We start from the raw sequence: 16,381 nt of genomic DNA on the forward strand, positions 1-16,381 counted from the left end.
CATATAACAATAGTTTGGAGCCCTCCGGGAGCAGGTGACAGCAGCCCAAGGTCTTTGCGGTGTAGGTGACAGCATGCAAGAGGGGGGTAATAGTCTTTCTGGTGGTCCTAAGCTATAGGTGGTAGCATCCATGGCCGTTTGAGCAGGGCCATCGCATTTTTTTAGTGTTTCTCTCTATGAAACTCTAGAATTTTCCTCTCCACAGTATTCTCTCTTATGCCCCAGCCGTCTCTCAAGTTATCTCAACATCTTTCAATAGTTTGAGCCATCAGAGGAAGAGATTTTAGACAATCTCTACTATAAACCTTAATTCATAGCAAAAATTAGGATTTTGATAGCCACCTTCGGAAGCATTCCAAAAATTGGAAGCCTCCAAGTCTTGGATTCTACAAGCTAAATATGCTTTCAGAAAAATTCAAGTGGAGGGACTAGCAAATCAATGAATTTGGGGCATTTTTCATCTCCATCAAAGCAAGTGAAGACCAATTGTTGAATCAAGGGGCAAATCAGTTTGTGAAGACTTGCTCTTCATTTTGGACAACAAGGGTAGTTGGAATACTGAAAGGAATTGGAAGAATCCCATCATACATCGACTTCCTCTTCAATTAAGTTGAAGAAATATCAAAAGAAGCACCGGTTTTGGGGCTAACAGGGTGTCCATTGTCCAAGATTGTGATTTAATTTGCATTTCTCGATTTTGTAATAAAAGTTGTTGTTGTAACTAAGTTGTAATTAGGAAATTACAAACCATCCATGGAAGGAAGTCTTGTTTCAAGAAGAATGTTAATCTTGAAAAGTATATTGGTGGCATCCACTACTTATGTTGGAACAATCCTACACTTTAGCAAGTGTCAATGATTTTGAGAAAGTAGGACAATTGGCCTACTAGTGTTGTCATGAGTGGTAGAGCCACTTTGTGCTTTCTTGGTACTAGTAGGGGGGGGCTAGAATTAGATGCAAGATTTCTATGATAAGGCTTTGGGATTTAGCATTAAGGATTTCTCCATATGGTTGAAACATGGAAGAGGAGGTTTCCTCTTAACTTAAGACATGGAAGGAAATGTTGAAAGGGGTCCAAGAGTCCAGTAAGTAGACTCCACTCAACTTCATGTTGTGACCAGTTGTGACTCGCAAGCTTCTTACCAAAGATGAGTTAATGGGAAAATTTCCGTGTCTCCCATGTGTCCATTGTGTGGCAAGAAAGAGGGTTCTGTCTACCACTACTTTTGAGAGTGCTATAAAGTATAGCTAGTCTAGAGCATAGATAAGAAATGGCTTAAGCATGCAAAACTGAATAACTCTCTGAATGCTAAGGTGGTGCTTTTTAATGATCGTGGGCCCTTCAATGAGGAGATTATCAACCTAATTCATGTCTTGTGAGGATGATTCTAAAATTTGTTTAGCAACACATAATCATTGCCATCTTTCAAAAGAAAATGACTTGTGACCCTATACAAACCAAATTGAAAAATGATGCCCTAGTTTTTCTTCAGAAGGCGAGAGCTCATGCCCATGTCTCCAAAGTGATCTATAAGAAGCATGTTAAAGCTTTGTATTGTGCACATTTTTACTTACTTTAATACAATATGATTGCATTTTTTTCCTAAAGGAAAAAGGCATGCCATTATTGAAAATTGATATCTTGAACCATGTATCACAACAATTCCCTAGTTGAGGCTTTGGATATGGCACACAATATAGGCCCCTTTGGAGGGTCAAAACAAAGAAAGACACTTCAATAGATCACAACATTCATGAATATTAGACTTCATTTTACCTTTTCCCATTTTTTGTTCACTTGCCACTACATAAATCACATTTAAGTGAATGAGGGCTTCAAGCGAGTTTATATGAGTCTTCTATCAACAAGGTTAGTTGTCACATTTAAAGTCTATGTTCAATGATCTAATTATGTGAAATTTGCATATCAGTGTAATTTCTCATGTTTAATTCAAAATATATAAAGGTCTTGATTCACTTTTCTATGATTACTCATGATTTATACATAATGACTTATTAGATACAAAGGCTAATATTAAGTTACTTATAAGCTCATCATTTTTTGTTGAGCCAGAGATTTAAAGAATGTAAAAAAGCCTTCACAAGATTGGAACAACTTAGTAAGGACACAATGACAAATATATCAAAGTTAGCAAAAGCAATGTTTTCTCAACACAAGTTTTTCGAGTCTGTAAAGAAATTCGATTACTTGTGTAGAGAGTGTCGAGCACCTATTGAAGTAAATCTCCATTTCTCTCTCTCTCATGATATATTTCCTATTATGCATGTTACACATATAGATAGGTGTTTGTGTATGCACACATATGTCCACATCTTAGAGCATATGTACATCTGCATATACATACACGTACAACACATAAATACATCTACTAGATAAGTTGTACATTTGTGTATATACATTGCAAAGCCCATTATTATATCTAGATCATTGCTTCTTCTTCTTTTGTCATGTTTGTTATACATAGAAGTATTTACTTAAAAGACAATATGTGCATTAATGCTTGCATGTATGCATATTGTGTGCATCACATCAAGTATGTGCATGTATATATGTGTAAATACCTTGATATTCTTTAAGCTTAAGCATGTCTTAATGATTGTATTTTTATGTACTTACATTAAGATGATCATTTAAATAAGACTAGTGTGTATACATATACTTGGTTTATCTTAAGAATATTTTAAGCACATCTTTATGATTGTATTTCTATGTAGTCAAAGCAAATATTTCTTATGCATTCTATATATTTTGACATGTATAATTCTATCCCTTGCTATTCAAAATATTAACATAATTTGATGTGCTTTGAGCAGATAAAAGATCAAAGGTGTTCATCTTGCGATTTACAATATTATATATGCATTGGAGATGGCCAATTAATTATAGATGATCAATTTGTGATATGTACCTCATGTAAACATTATTTAAAGTGTGCTCTTGCCAATGCCCATGAATTTTGTCCTCTATGCCATTCCTCTTTGGACACCATCAAAGCTTTAAGATTGTCAAACAAATCCCCAAAGAGGAAAAATGTAAAGTAGAATCTCTCTCTCTCTCTCTCTCTCTCTCTCTCTCTCTCTCTCTCTCTCTCTCTCTCTCTCTCTCTCTCTCTCTCTCTCTCTCTCTCTCTCTCTCTCTCTCTCTCTCTCTCTCTCTCTCTCTCTCTCTCTCTCATGCATGTGTCTTCTTAAGCTATATAAGTACTCAAATGCATGAAGTATACATGATCATTTAGAATGATAATAAAATTAATGATTAAATATTAAAATTATTTAAATAGATACTCATTTGCAACAATTGCAATAAAGGTTTTGCACTAAAAAAGGGTGGATTCATTGTTGATCATATAAAAAATCCACTATACAAAACATATTTAAATAACTAATCATTAATATCCAATCAATTACATGAAATAATTAATAATATATGAAATCAATTAATAATATACCTATCATCTTAATACAAATAATATATGAAAGATAAGTATACATAATAACTATTAGTTAAAATAATGATATATTAATTAATATTATAGATTATAGGTATATATTAATGTATATATATAACACATAATGCATACATACATACATACATACATACACACACATACATACATATATATATGCATTATATAAATTTTATTATTAATTAATTAATTTTTAATATTTATTTAAATAACTTAATATTATAATTATATCACACATATATCATCATTATTATTTATTATATATAGTAAATATACTTATATATAATTATACATTTAAATATATAATAAGTTAATGATAAGTATACATATATGTATTGATTAAAGGTTATGTATAGTTTACATAATAGTAGCTAATAGTTATTAATGATTAATACATAATCATTGTGTGTGTGTGTGTGATACACATGCATGCACACAAATACATTTTTTTCTTTTTACCTATTCTTATTATTTCTATGCTTTGTATGTGTGTGCACGCGTGCACGTGCTTAATATGTGTGTGTCTATTTGTGTGGTCTCATAACTATGTGTCCTCTCTCTCCTCATTATTTTATTTTCTCTTCTTTCTTTTTCTTCCTACTATATCTCATATTTCTTCACCTCATACATGTACATGTGTACACATGTATATATGTGCATGTGCATGCTTGTATGCATTGCATGTATATATAGCTGCATATACTTGTGTGTGGATGTGTGTGTTTACATATGTGCATGTGTGCATATTTGTAAGTACATGTTTTATAACTCTCTCTCTCTCTCTCTCTCTCTCTCTCTCTCTCTCTCTCTCTCTCTCTCTCTCTCTCTCTCTCTCTCTCTCTTATATACACACATACACACACACCCACACACGCACGTGCACATACACACACTTATGTATAAGCATGTTTGCATATATGCATATATGTGTGTGTGCATGTATACAAATATATGTGTGTGTGTGTGAGTGTTTGCACATGTGTATATATGAGTCTATGTGTATATATGCATATATTATTCATGTTTTTATAGTCTATGTGTATTTGTGTGTGGTTTTAGAGTATATATACATTACATAAACATTTTCAACCATTAAAATTATTAACCCATTCCATAATGTGCATGTGCATTTTTTTAATAGCAAATGTGCATTTGTGAATGTTTTTAGAATATGTACACATTGTATGTACATGTTCAATCATTGAAATATCATATCATTTGTATGACTAATTAAAAAGAAAATTCAAGAGAGAGAGAGAGAGAGAGAGAGAGAGAGAGAGAGAGAGAGAGAGAGAGAGAGAGAGAGAGAGCCATATGCAATTTTTCAAAGACTCACCTTTCCCTTTTCCATGATCATATCCTATATTATTTAATTCCAAAAAAGAAAGAGAAAGAGAGAGTAACTTATGTTTCATTGGATGGAGGAGAAGATAGAAAATAAATATAACCCCCACTCACCCTTCAAGAAAAATTTATATTTATTTCTTGAATATCAAACTCCTCCTTGTGCCACATAGGCTTGGGAGCCTTCTAGTTGGTTCAGGATCCCAAAGGCAAAGCTCTCAATACTATACAGAATAGATTAGAATATATATAATAGCGTGTGTGAATAAGTTATATTAATATATTATATTATATTATACACACACATATATATGCTGTGTGATATATTATATATGATATACTAGACGAAGAAGAATAACAACAACAACAATTTTTTCATGGTAGGTGTGATCAAACACGTATCAACCCCCTTGAAAGCTTCATGGGGGCCACATCTTACACTCCTAAAAGTTTTCTAGGGCTTGCCATGTGCTACACTTCTAGAGCCCACATCTTCTTGCTTTCAAGGCCACATGCTCACTTGCCATCTCCTCACACTCTTTTTGCAATCCGTTCATGCACACAACCATCAAGCCCCATACTCTATGGTTTTTCACCCTCGCCCCACCTCAAACTTTGTAGAGGGAGGGGTCACCACTAAGAAAACTACCATTGGATGTCATTAGAGTCCACACGCTTACATATTATCCAACGGTGTCCCACTTGCAGTCCACATGCACCTATAGCCATTGAGCCCCATGCCATGTGGTTTTTCAGCCTCGCCCGTTTCAATCTTTGAAGGGAGGGATTGCCATCCCTTCAACCATTTAAAAGTGGAGGTATTTGTGATATTGCAATTTTTTAGTTCTTATATGTATTAATAATTGATATGGGACAATGAATCTATCCTAACCATAACATGTATACCTTTTAATGCATTCATCTTTTCATATGGTTAAGATATATAGAATTGTATTATGCACTAATTTATTTATGCTACTTTAGTATCACTATATGTAGGGATGTTGGGATATTACTTATATATTCATATACAACTATATGTGTAAGTTAAATTTATGTGATGAATTTAAATTATATTCTTGATTTAGTTTTAGATACATCCTATAATCATATTGAAGAAATCTTTAAATATCTTGGTACATATATAGAGCAGCATGTTTATAGATGTGTGAAGCTATGTTCTTGAATACATAAATACTTATATGTACCATGAAAACCTTGGGGTCTCTCACGATTGGTTTTTTGTGACTCAACAACCCACGAACCCTCTTCCCCTATAAGACATGCATTAGGATACAAAGTATCCTAAGTACTACAAATATTGATGTTTCAAACTTTGGTGTGAATCACCGAGAGAATACTAGTGCCAAGCACCAGGAGAATACTGGCAAAAAGCATTGGGAGATAGTAGGCACGGAGCACTTAGTGTTTTATTAAGGTGCAATAATTTTTGCAATTTGCAATGCAAATGGAAGGCACTTATTAGACTTTCCTCTCTCCACTCTAACATGTTAGATTTTGCTAATACCCTCTCTTTATGATGGGTTTTTGGCCAAGTATTCACCCTCAAAAGAAAGAACCAACTTATACTCATTTTAAAGAGAAAAGTAAAAATTCTATTAACACACCTTTGAACAAAGTGTCACATATTTGACTTACTATATCATTTTACTCTTTTTTGCAACCAAAGGTAATCAAGCACAAAAGATCTGTGAACATGATTGTGAATCTAGAATCTATCCATTGGAATATCAATTACTTGTATGCATGGTATGGATTGTTTGAGGATTCTTTTATGGATAGCTTCATTTATCTTAAGGCTTCTTTGGGTTTTTCATGGCTAGAACAAGAATCATTATTTGATAGAACCACCATATGCATGTATTTGGACAAGCATAAACATGGAATTATGCAAAAACTGAGCACAAACTTTCTTTAGATGGGCACACATTTCCAATCCTTGAATGGTATAAAAAAATAAACACACCCACACACTAACACATAACACATAGAAATTTGACAGAATGAAAAGAGATGCCATTAAAGCTCAATCACCAATTATATCCATAAAGAAACCATCAATAAAGATGTTCTCTTTTAAAGGCCTAATGATTTTGGAATCTATTCATGGAAACAGATTCATCTACAAATATATTGGGAGGATTTTGAAAGAATTGCAAATAGTACATCCCCTCCACAGAGATAAGATATCTAATCAAAAGACAAAAGCACGGAAATACAAGATATCCAATTGATGGGGATCAACATCCACATTGACATTAATACACAACTTTGTAACTAGCTTCTGATCATTATGAGATTGTCAATGCGTGTATGCTAAGTACCAAACAAAATGAGCTGTTAATCTAATTGAAGGGTCAATAGATTGATGATAGATCTGGGTAAACTACAAATAATTCTAATAAGCTTATATAAGAGTATGCCAATCCCCTAGAATCACATGCCAATTAATCTAAGGTCTTGTCACTGAATTAGTTTGACTCCACTCTCTTTGTCTAGGGATATAGAAATCAAAACCAGAGTGGCTACTAACCAATTGAGGAAAACTAGGAATAAAAGATGTGGATGGAGGAAGAGGAACAAGTATCAAGGGGTGAAGGGATAGATAAGTGAAATCATAAAAAGAAGAAAGGGTTAAAGATAGAGATTCTAGTAATTTAACTAAATCGGATAAGAAAGGAGTTAAGAAATATGTTGAATAAGTGGAAAAATGTGATAGATGGTGGGTGGATGATAAGAAGAAATAAAGGAGAAAACACCAGCTACAATGAATATGCAATAAGTAAAAATAGGAATTCGGGGACCACCTTGCAATTGAAAAAGAAGAGAAATAACATGGGAAGTCAATTGAAGTATGGATAAATAAGAATTAACTCTATGGGCCATCTATTGGTAATAAGAAAGGAAAGACATTGATGGACCTAGAACAAATTGATGATTATAAGCTTCAAAGAAGGAAGCATCCAAAGAGGATTGTTTAGAAACATAGGCTAAAAGATCCTCCCTCAGTTGGTTAGTATTTTGTAACCATACAGGAGCTTTTAGTTATCTCTAATTCAATACAATAAACTCTATCACGGAATGCCAAGAAACATTAGGACATGCATCCACTTTGGAAGAATAGGCTTGAAAAATCTCATCCGTCTATAACTACAAATGTCAAACATAAAGAATAGCTTGCAAAATAATGTCCCCCACATACCAAGATATTTCCTCATTATCCAAAAGAATCAAAAGATCACCTCTAAGATACATGTAATACATCAACATGGTATTAGAGTAACCTCTACTAGGAGATCTGAGGACCAAGCACCTCACCATCCATCCTCTAGAGAATACAAATCCATAGTGGACAACTTCATATAAAAGGCCAACTTTTTTTGTTGATAGTGCACAAAGAAAGAATGATCTAATGGGACATAATCCATATACTACTCAAAACAAGACCATAAAAGGTCCATTCTAGATTGAAACCTTTCTACCTTAGCTTGGAATAAAGGACACAAGGTTACATTACCTTGGAGAGCAACCAAATCCATAGCTAATAAAGAAGGTACTGATGGTACATTAGGTCTTCGAGGAATGGAGCATAACTAAGACAAGTGTTCTTGCTCAACAGTGCAATTTGTTGATTGAAACTCAACTATTTGGCAATAATTAAAGCTTTAAGCTCTTGGGTTTCCTTAAAAAGATTATATTATCCTCATTGACAGTAGTTACTTGAGCCTTTACTTCAATCAATTGGGCCTACAAAGAGGATATTTTCACTTTCTAAGGTTCTAGGAATTTAGTCTATGACTCCATTTGTTTAAACACATCGCAAAGAGTTTTCTTAGTTGAGGCAAGCTCAGTATTAACCTTATGTAACTCCTCCTTAGATTGTTGCATCTCCTCATAGAAAGAAGAGTACAATTGTTGAACACAAGCTATAACTGATATTTCTATGGAATGCTTAATATCCTTATCCTTATATGATATCCTTATATAGGAAAGAAACGGTGTCTCCTACCACTACACAATGTAGAGAAGGAATTGATATGTCCAAACTACCATCTCTATGTGCCCTAAATAAATTTGAAGATGTTAGGCATAGAGAAAGGGAAGTCTGATGTAGCAGGGGTTGATATTGGAGGAACTAAAGTAGGAACTATTCCAGCCAAACTCTTTAGGTGCTTCCTTTGAATGACTAGAGGAGGAGGGGAGTCACGTTCTTTGGGGATAGGTTCAGAAACTTTAGTAGAAGGAGGAAGAACTAATGGAGGATTTTCAAGAGGTGGAATTTTCTTTGCAAGGGCACAATATCTCACGAAAATATACAAGTAACAACCATATGTGACATTAGTCACAATACCCCTAGTCACCCTAATAAAGTATTGATCCATTTTAGCAAGGAGATAAGAACTCCAATCAATAGTTATGCCCTTGAGCACCATTCTGGAAGCAGTGAATAATTCCTTGGACATATAATTAGATGGAGTCTTGGCAGGCACAAGCCTATTTTCCTAAAGAAACTAACATAATTATTTTCAAAAGGGATTAGAGATTATGGAAACACAAACTCCGAATGTAGTGATGATCCATTTAGCATCCAATAAGTCCTTGGTTTTATCTCTACAAGAGCTTCATAATGTGCATTGAAAAAGAGTTGCTAGGTTGTTAGAAAGGTCTCCCCAAGTTAGGGGAGAAATAAAGCCTTTGCCAATCCTCTAGGCGTCATCAGGATAGTCGTACCACGGACAAAGCTAGACTGCTTGGTATAAGAGGTTAAAAATTCATCACACAAGGTACGATCATTAGGAATAAATGGCAATGAGAGAGCCACAAAATGGGATAGGTTGGCCTTAGTAATAAGGTCCGATTTTGACAATTGGGAATGGTCACTGACCAAAGGAACATATTGGACTAGGAAAGAAGTTTGAAGTGCCATTTAGATAAGAATGAAACACAAACACCACACAAACAAACACAAAGGAGACCTGCAAAATAGCTGAATAGAAAAAAAACAAGATTTTGTTAGAGTATCAGCTCGTACACAATATGAAAGACCACTCCAAGCAAAGCACATTCTAGAAAACATTTGGCATGACCTACCCACACATGTGACCAATAGCTTCATGAGATGCAAACATGTCCTGATACCCATATTAAATAAGAAAAATAAAAAACCCAGATGACATCGGTGTGACCATCAAAACAGAAGAAATACCACAAACTACACCACACTTTGACAATATAGAATCAAGACCAAACTGAAACTTGACAACATGGGGACTAACTACGTCACCCTCATCGCACACGTAGCACATTCATTGATTAGATGATACATGTGCAATGTAGATGAATTCAAATTTAATGGTAGGTAAATTTTATCCATTAGTAATAATGGGCAATTTTTTAAATTAGGTGATCAACCTTAAAATAAAAATCGAGATTTATTTTATCCATTAAGAAAAATTATTACATATTCATGATGCATTAAACAAATCCCAAACTTCGAACATGACTCTAAAGGTCTCTAAATGCATATTCATTTTTACCAATTATTGTATGTGTAGTGTTTTTTTGTCAAAGCGTACAAGAATTACAGTTGGTTCATTTTATTATAAAATCAAAATATGCATGTTTAGTGCATAAACAACATACAATGTGAACGATGAGTTGATTTTATTTTATTTAAAATTATGTGTGTTGAGTATGAATATGCATAAAAAAAGTGACCAATTGATTCCTTTTAGCAATTAAATGTGGTTTGTAGTGCACCAAAAAGAAAATAAAATTTCGATACCTATAAGGTGTATGAGTGCACCCTAATTTGATTGAGTAAACGAAAATTGGTTGATGGAGAGGAAACTATAGCCATAAAGCAATCCAAAATATAATCTAACCAAGTTGAAAATTTATAGCATGAGGAAAATATACCAAGTATACCATGTGTAAAATTTTTATATATTTTAAATTTTTAGATTTTTTTCTACTTTTAATTGATTTTATTAAAATTTTAGATTTTATTATTATAAAAATAGTAATAAAAATGTTGAAAATGGATCATGATTTTTTAAAAAAAAACTCTTAAGGGAATTTTGAGCTATTTTTTAAATTTTAAAGGATTTTTAATAGATTTTTTAGGTTTGTATTTGATGTTTTTTAAATTTGCAATTATTAGCTTGTGTTTGTGAGAAAAAATTTCAATGAATTTTTGGGTTTATTAAAATTTTGTGATTTTTATTTGACTTTTTATTATTTATTTGAAATTTTAAGTATTTTTGTTCTATTAGCAATTCAAAATTGTGGGAAGGTGTATACTGAGATCTGCTATGCTACATGTGAACAATAGTAGCTCCATGGCATGGATGAGACTTCATGCACGTCCTTGTGCATGAATGGTAGCTTAAACAGCACACTTGTTGTTGTCTAATAAAATGTGCTCTCGAATAGCCCTTAACGAATAAAAAGAATACGCAAGGATTAGCATGGAACCACATACCCACATGACATGGGGGCTCACACAGGGGGTTTGGAGTTAGGTTTGTATTGGTGTAAAAAAATGGGGGAATGGGAGTTGGGTGCGCGATAGGGGACCTAGGTGGGCTTGCGGAGGGGGGCAAGTGGGAAAGGGGGCTATGGTGTTTGGGGGGAGGGTGGGGGCAAAGGAGGAGGAGGAGAGGGTGATGCAAGGAGATGGTGGTAGGGAGGGAGGGAGATGGGGTGGGGAGGGAGGACAAGGGAGATGGGGTGGGGAGGGAGGACGAGTAGAGATGGAAAAAGGGAGGAGGCGGTAAGTTGGCTACAAGGAGTGGCTAGGCTTCGAGCGTTGCAGAGCGAGCAACATGGGGCGGCATAGAGGGTGACACGGAGGGCACAACGAGTAGAGGACGCGGCAATGGCTACCAAGGTGATGGATGTGAGCGGGGGAGAGATGGGAGGAAGAGGAAGTGGGGAGGCGAGCAACATGGTGGTGAAAGGAAGGGGAGAGGGGGGTGGTTATAGGTTGAGGGGCAGCAGGCTAGGGGAGGGGGTTGAGAGGGGAAGGGAAGAGAGAGAGGGGGGAGAGGAAATTGTTGGGAGAGAGAGAGAGAGAGAGAGAGAGAGAAGAAGAAGAAGAAGAAGAAGAAGAAGAAGAAGAAGAAGAAGAAGAGAGAGGGGGAGAATATACGAACGGGTGGGAGGGGTTTTTTTTGTGTGGTTTTTTTTAAATTTGTTTGTTTTTTAAAAGTGTGATTTTTGTTGTTTGTTTATAAAGAAAAATATGAAAAACTTATTTCCCAAATTGTAGCGTTGAAAATGAATGGAAAGGGAGGAGCATGAGCAAGTTGCCACAAGATGTCGCACTTGATTGCATGCATTTCAAGGCAAAACTAGGTGTTCACATGGACATGCAAGGCAATGAGATGAAAAATTCATGGAAATTTTAATTCAAAAAGATTCTGATCTGAATTGATATACAGTAAAAAGAAAAAGTGGGCAAGATGACAAGGAGAGTAGGATGGACAATAGAACATTATGTACAACATGAAAAATAGGCATTCACATGTAAAATTAAAAAAAAACCACCTAAAAATGGGATAAAAAATTAATGATGGTAAATTTATGTGCCAAAATGAAGTGTAGTAAAAAGAAAAGTGTCCACTTAGAGAAGTGGCTCAAGGCTATCCATGCAGTACACCATTCCAAAGAGAACACAACGTGTTCACGTGAAAAAATAGCGAGTCACATAAGAAAAAACCCACAAACACACAAAAATACAAAGCCGTGCATAAAAAAGACAAGTTATAAAAAGGAAAAATGTCTAAGAGAAAGCATACATAAGGGCTATCAAGTCAAATTGCAGTTTTGATGTGAGAAAGATGCATTCACATGGAAACATGTCTAATTCACAAAAAATCCTTCAAAATTTAATACCTCAAGAACTGTTGCTTGGAACAAACTTGGGAACAAAAAGAAAATGTGTTGAGCTCAAAGGAACAAAGAGGGATTTTAAGATCAATTTTTAGTTTCAGTGAATGGATGGTGTGTTTATGTGGAAGTGTAAAGAACTGAATTAGGGGCATATAAAAAGGCAAAAGACACATGTACATGTAACCAGTTTTTACACAATAATACATCTTTGTCCTTCCTCTCTCTCTAGCTTTTCCTATCCTTTCATGGTTTCCAGCCATCTTTCTTCTCTTTCCTGTCTTTCTCTCTCCATTTCTAGCATTTCTCTCTCCTCGTCACTCTCTTTCTATCTCTTCTACACTCCTCTCTCTTCTGCAGTCTTCTCTCTCCTCTTTCTCTCTCCCCAGTCCTCTCCTTGACAATTGGTATCAGAGCCATAGGTTATTGATCTAGTTGACCAACATTCCATTCAGTTATCTTTTTATAGTCACACAGATTTAAGAGCCACAGGTACATAGGTACACAGGTATAGACATGACATGGAGTAGCAATGCAATTATCAAGTATTTCTAGACCACAAGGATTGCAGGTCTGGAGCATTAATTGAGCCTTGGACCAAGTTTGGAGGCTGGAAGACTAGATTTAGCAGCTTGTGGGTCATTTTTGGCCAATTTTGAAGGTATTTTCTTAAAAGACAGTGGTAAATGGAGTAGAAGAGGGGAAAGTCCTGGTTACTTTTCATGAACAGTCTTCTCTCTCTTCATTCTCAAGCTTCAACCAAGCTTCCATGGAGGAAAACCCACCTCCATTGATCAGATGGCTTCTACCAGAGCTTCCCAAGGACTTAAAGCTTCATTTCAAACATGCATTTGGTCATTTCCACTTGGGCTTTGGCTGCTTTGAATTATTCAATTGCAAACATGCAGTCAAAGATGTTTCCTGTCTTGGTAGTGTTTGGTTTTCAGTACAGGTTGATCTTGAATATCAGAAGAGGACTTGTGTTTTGTTGAGGAGTGCTTCTCCTGCTTGGAAGACCTACTACACTCCATCGTCTCAAAACATCATCAATAGATATGTTGAAAGAGTTCAGGGTGGACATGAAGTGTGACGGATGTGTTTCTTTTGTTCAGGAGAAGATGGAGTCACTTGCAGGTGTGATGAATGTGTTTCTCCTATTAGGCAGAAGCTGGTTGTACTCACTTGCAGGTTTAAGGAATACGTGACGGAAGTACCATCTAAGTGGCCATCAAATATTCGTGCCAAAATTTTGGTTCGAAGAAGGAACAAGACCAGAAGTTAGGTTTACCAAGAGGGAGCTGTTACGGGTCCGTCTCCAAAAGTGTCTAGGAACTCAATGCCTCATAGGGATGATAAGAAAGGGAGATGGTTGGGGCTCTGTCACATCACGATTGAGATTGTCATTCATCAAAATAGTCTGAACAAGATCATACTAAGCACTCCTCTCTGCAGGCTTTATCCAATAGCCAGAGATCGAGGATGCCTCATTTCCTCCCCATAGGATCCATGCTTTATAGCCAAAGATCGAGGATGCCTCATTTCCTCCCCGCAAGATCCATAAATTCTTGCCAATGTAAAGTTTATTTAGGAGAAACGGCTTATTGGCAAGTATTTTGAGGAGATTAGTCAGGACATTGGGAAGTATGTGTTTGGGATTGAGGACACTCTTAAAGCTCTCAAAGGGGGGGGGAGCGCTGTTGAGATGCTTATTGTGTGGAAGAATCTTGACGTCAACCGATACACCTTAAGAATGTTGTAACTGGAGAGATTTTGGTAAAACATCTAACAAAAAAACAAGAATGAGACCAATCTCACTTCAGGGACCCTGCCTCCGGTGCAGAGCTCGAGGTGGAAGAAAAGGTTTTTGTGCTGCAATGGCGCCCCCGCTAAGGATCGAACTCAAGACCTTCAGTTTGCAATGAGTGCCTCCAACAGGTAGATCTAGATGGTAGCATCACAACTAAGGAACTGGGGACAGTTATGCATTCCCTCAAACAAATGCAAATGGAAATGGCACCATTGATTTCCTTGAGTTCCTCAACCTCATGGCCCAGAAGTTGAAGAACACTGACTCTGAAGAAGAGCTGAAGGAGGCATTTAAAGTCTTTGATAAGGATCAAAATGGTTTTATTTTAGTTGCTGAGCTTCGGCATGTAATGACAAACTTGGGGAGAAGTTGATGAGGAAGTCAATGAAGTGATACGTGAAGCAGATGTTGATGGTTATGAACAAGTGAATTTCGAAGAGTTTGTGAGAATGATGCTCTATGTGAAGCATTGTTTTTGCTGATAGAAAGTGATACGAAAACAGAACCTGTTACTTTTACTAGTTTATTAGATGAGAAGGTTGTGAACACTACTCACAGGACTAGAGGCCTCGTGGAAATAATCAAGAAGTACAACACTAGCTCAAACAAGGCATCCTCCAGCACTCCAGGTTTGAATACCAAAAAGCTTGATGAAGAACTGAAGTTCTATCCAAAAAGAGTACTGGCTACAAGAGTAGATGACCTTCAGAATTGAAGTTAAGAAATGTTGAAATAGTTGGAGATCTGCCATTTGTGGCTATGAGAAGTTGTCTCCCTGCTGATTCCTCTGGCTTGAACTGGAGTCGTGTGCTTTGGATTTGGGAGAGACAAACACAGCAAGTGGAGAGGGGGAAAGCGAGAACAAAAAATCCTTGAACCACGTGCAAGGATTTCAATGGCTTGATCTGGTCTATCCTCATCGGCCAAAGCATGATGATGTTGGCCAATGCTTGAAGATTGAGTGCACTTCCATTTTTGGATCAACATGATATCCTCCTATTTCAATTGTTTCATTCCCTGTATTACCAGGTACCAAATGGTGTGGTGGGAATCCTAGCAAGGGGTATTGTAAGTTGGCCAAGAAGATACAAGAATTGCAGCCCAGTTGTAATCCCCAGTGCAGAATATTTGGAGTACTTGTTATCAATTGATGATGTTGGAGCCAATTTATTGTTAATGTACGCACCTGTAACTCAAGAAAGTGTAAAAGGAGAACCTCATTTTGCAACTACGGGTGTAATACATGCAACTCTTCCATGTGTTAGAAGTGTTCATGTACTTGGTAATCTTGTGGAGGGAAACACTCTACAGGGTGTTAGAACTTAATTGATGAAATGAAAGAACAGGTATCTGCAGGAGCCAAAACACAGAGCATGCTTGAAGAAGCATAGCTACAGATTTCCAAGATTGAAACTGAACATTTCCAAACAAACTTAGATCAGTCAAGCAATATGAAACAGAATCATTGGTGGTATTGGCAACATTAAGCACATAAGGAAGTGAAACCACTCGAGGTGATCTTCTGGAACCAACCTCGAGTTTGGATATTCAAGAGCTAGTTCTTCAACCAATGAGGATGAAATTTCATAGCTGATTGCATGGATACTAGACGGCATGCTGGCATGGACAAGGAAACGTGTGGGAATGGTGCAATCTGGGCACAATCTAGATAGTATGGAAAATCGAGGCGATAGCCAACAAGTTGTCCATATCAAGTGTAATCAATTGATGATGATGAAGATCATGAAGATGATTATAATGATGTCTGGTTACTACTGCTACTCTAGATGATAGAGATGATGATGATGATTGATTTGTTGGTGATGAT

General features: G+C 36.1%; 1 protein-coding gene across 1 annotated transcript in view; it reads left to right on the top strand.

Moving 5' to 3' along the window:
• The window catches only part of LOC148036517 (uncharacterized), a 307,373-nt gene extending 300,602 nt beyond the window's left edge, over window positions 1-6,771 (top strand). Inside the window, exons 21-23 of the mRNA XM_087678942.1 lie at window positions 2,075-2,239; window positions 2,836-3,054; window positions 6,523-6,771. Of these exons, the coding sequence (XP_087535068.1) occupies window positions 2,075-2,239; window positions 2,836-3,054; window positions 6,523-6,771 (633 nt within the window). The remainder of the gene's footprint in view (window positions 1-2,074; window positions 2,240-2,835; window positions 3,055-6,522) is intronic.
• Window positions 6,772-16,381: the final 9,610 nt, after the last annotated feature.

This window comes from Lygodium microphyllum, chromosome 5 (genome assembly GCF_053477565.2).
Source record: "Lygodium microphyllum isolate KBCC chromosome 5, Lygodium_microphyllum_v1.1.10, whole genome shotgun sequence".
In the NCBI taxonomy this organism is placed as follows: domain Eukaryota; kingdom Viridiplantae; phylum Streptophyta; class Polypodiopsida; order Schizaeales; family Lygodiaceae; genus Lygodium; species Lygodium microphyllum.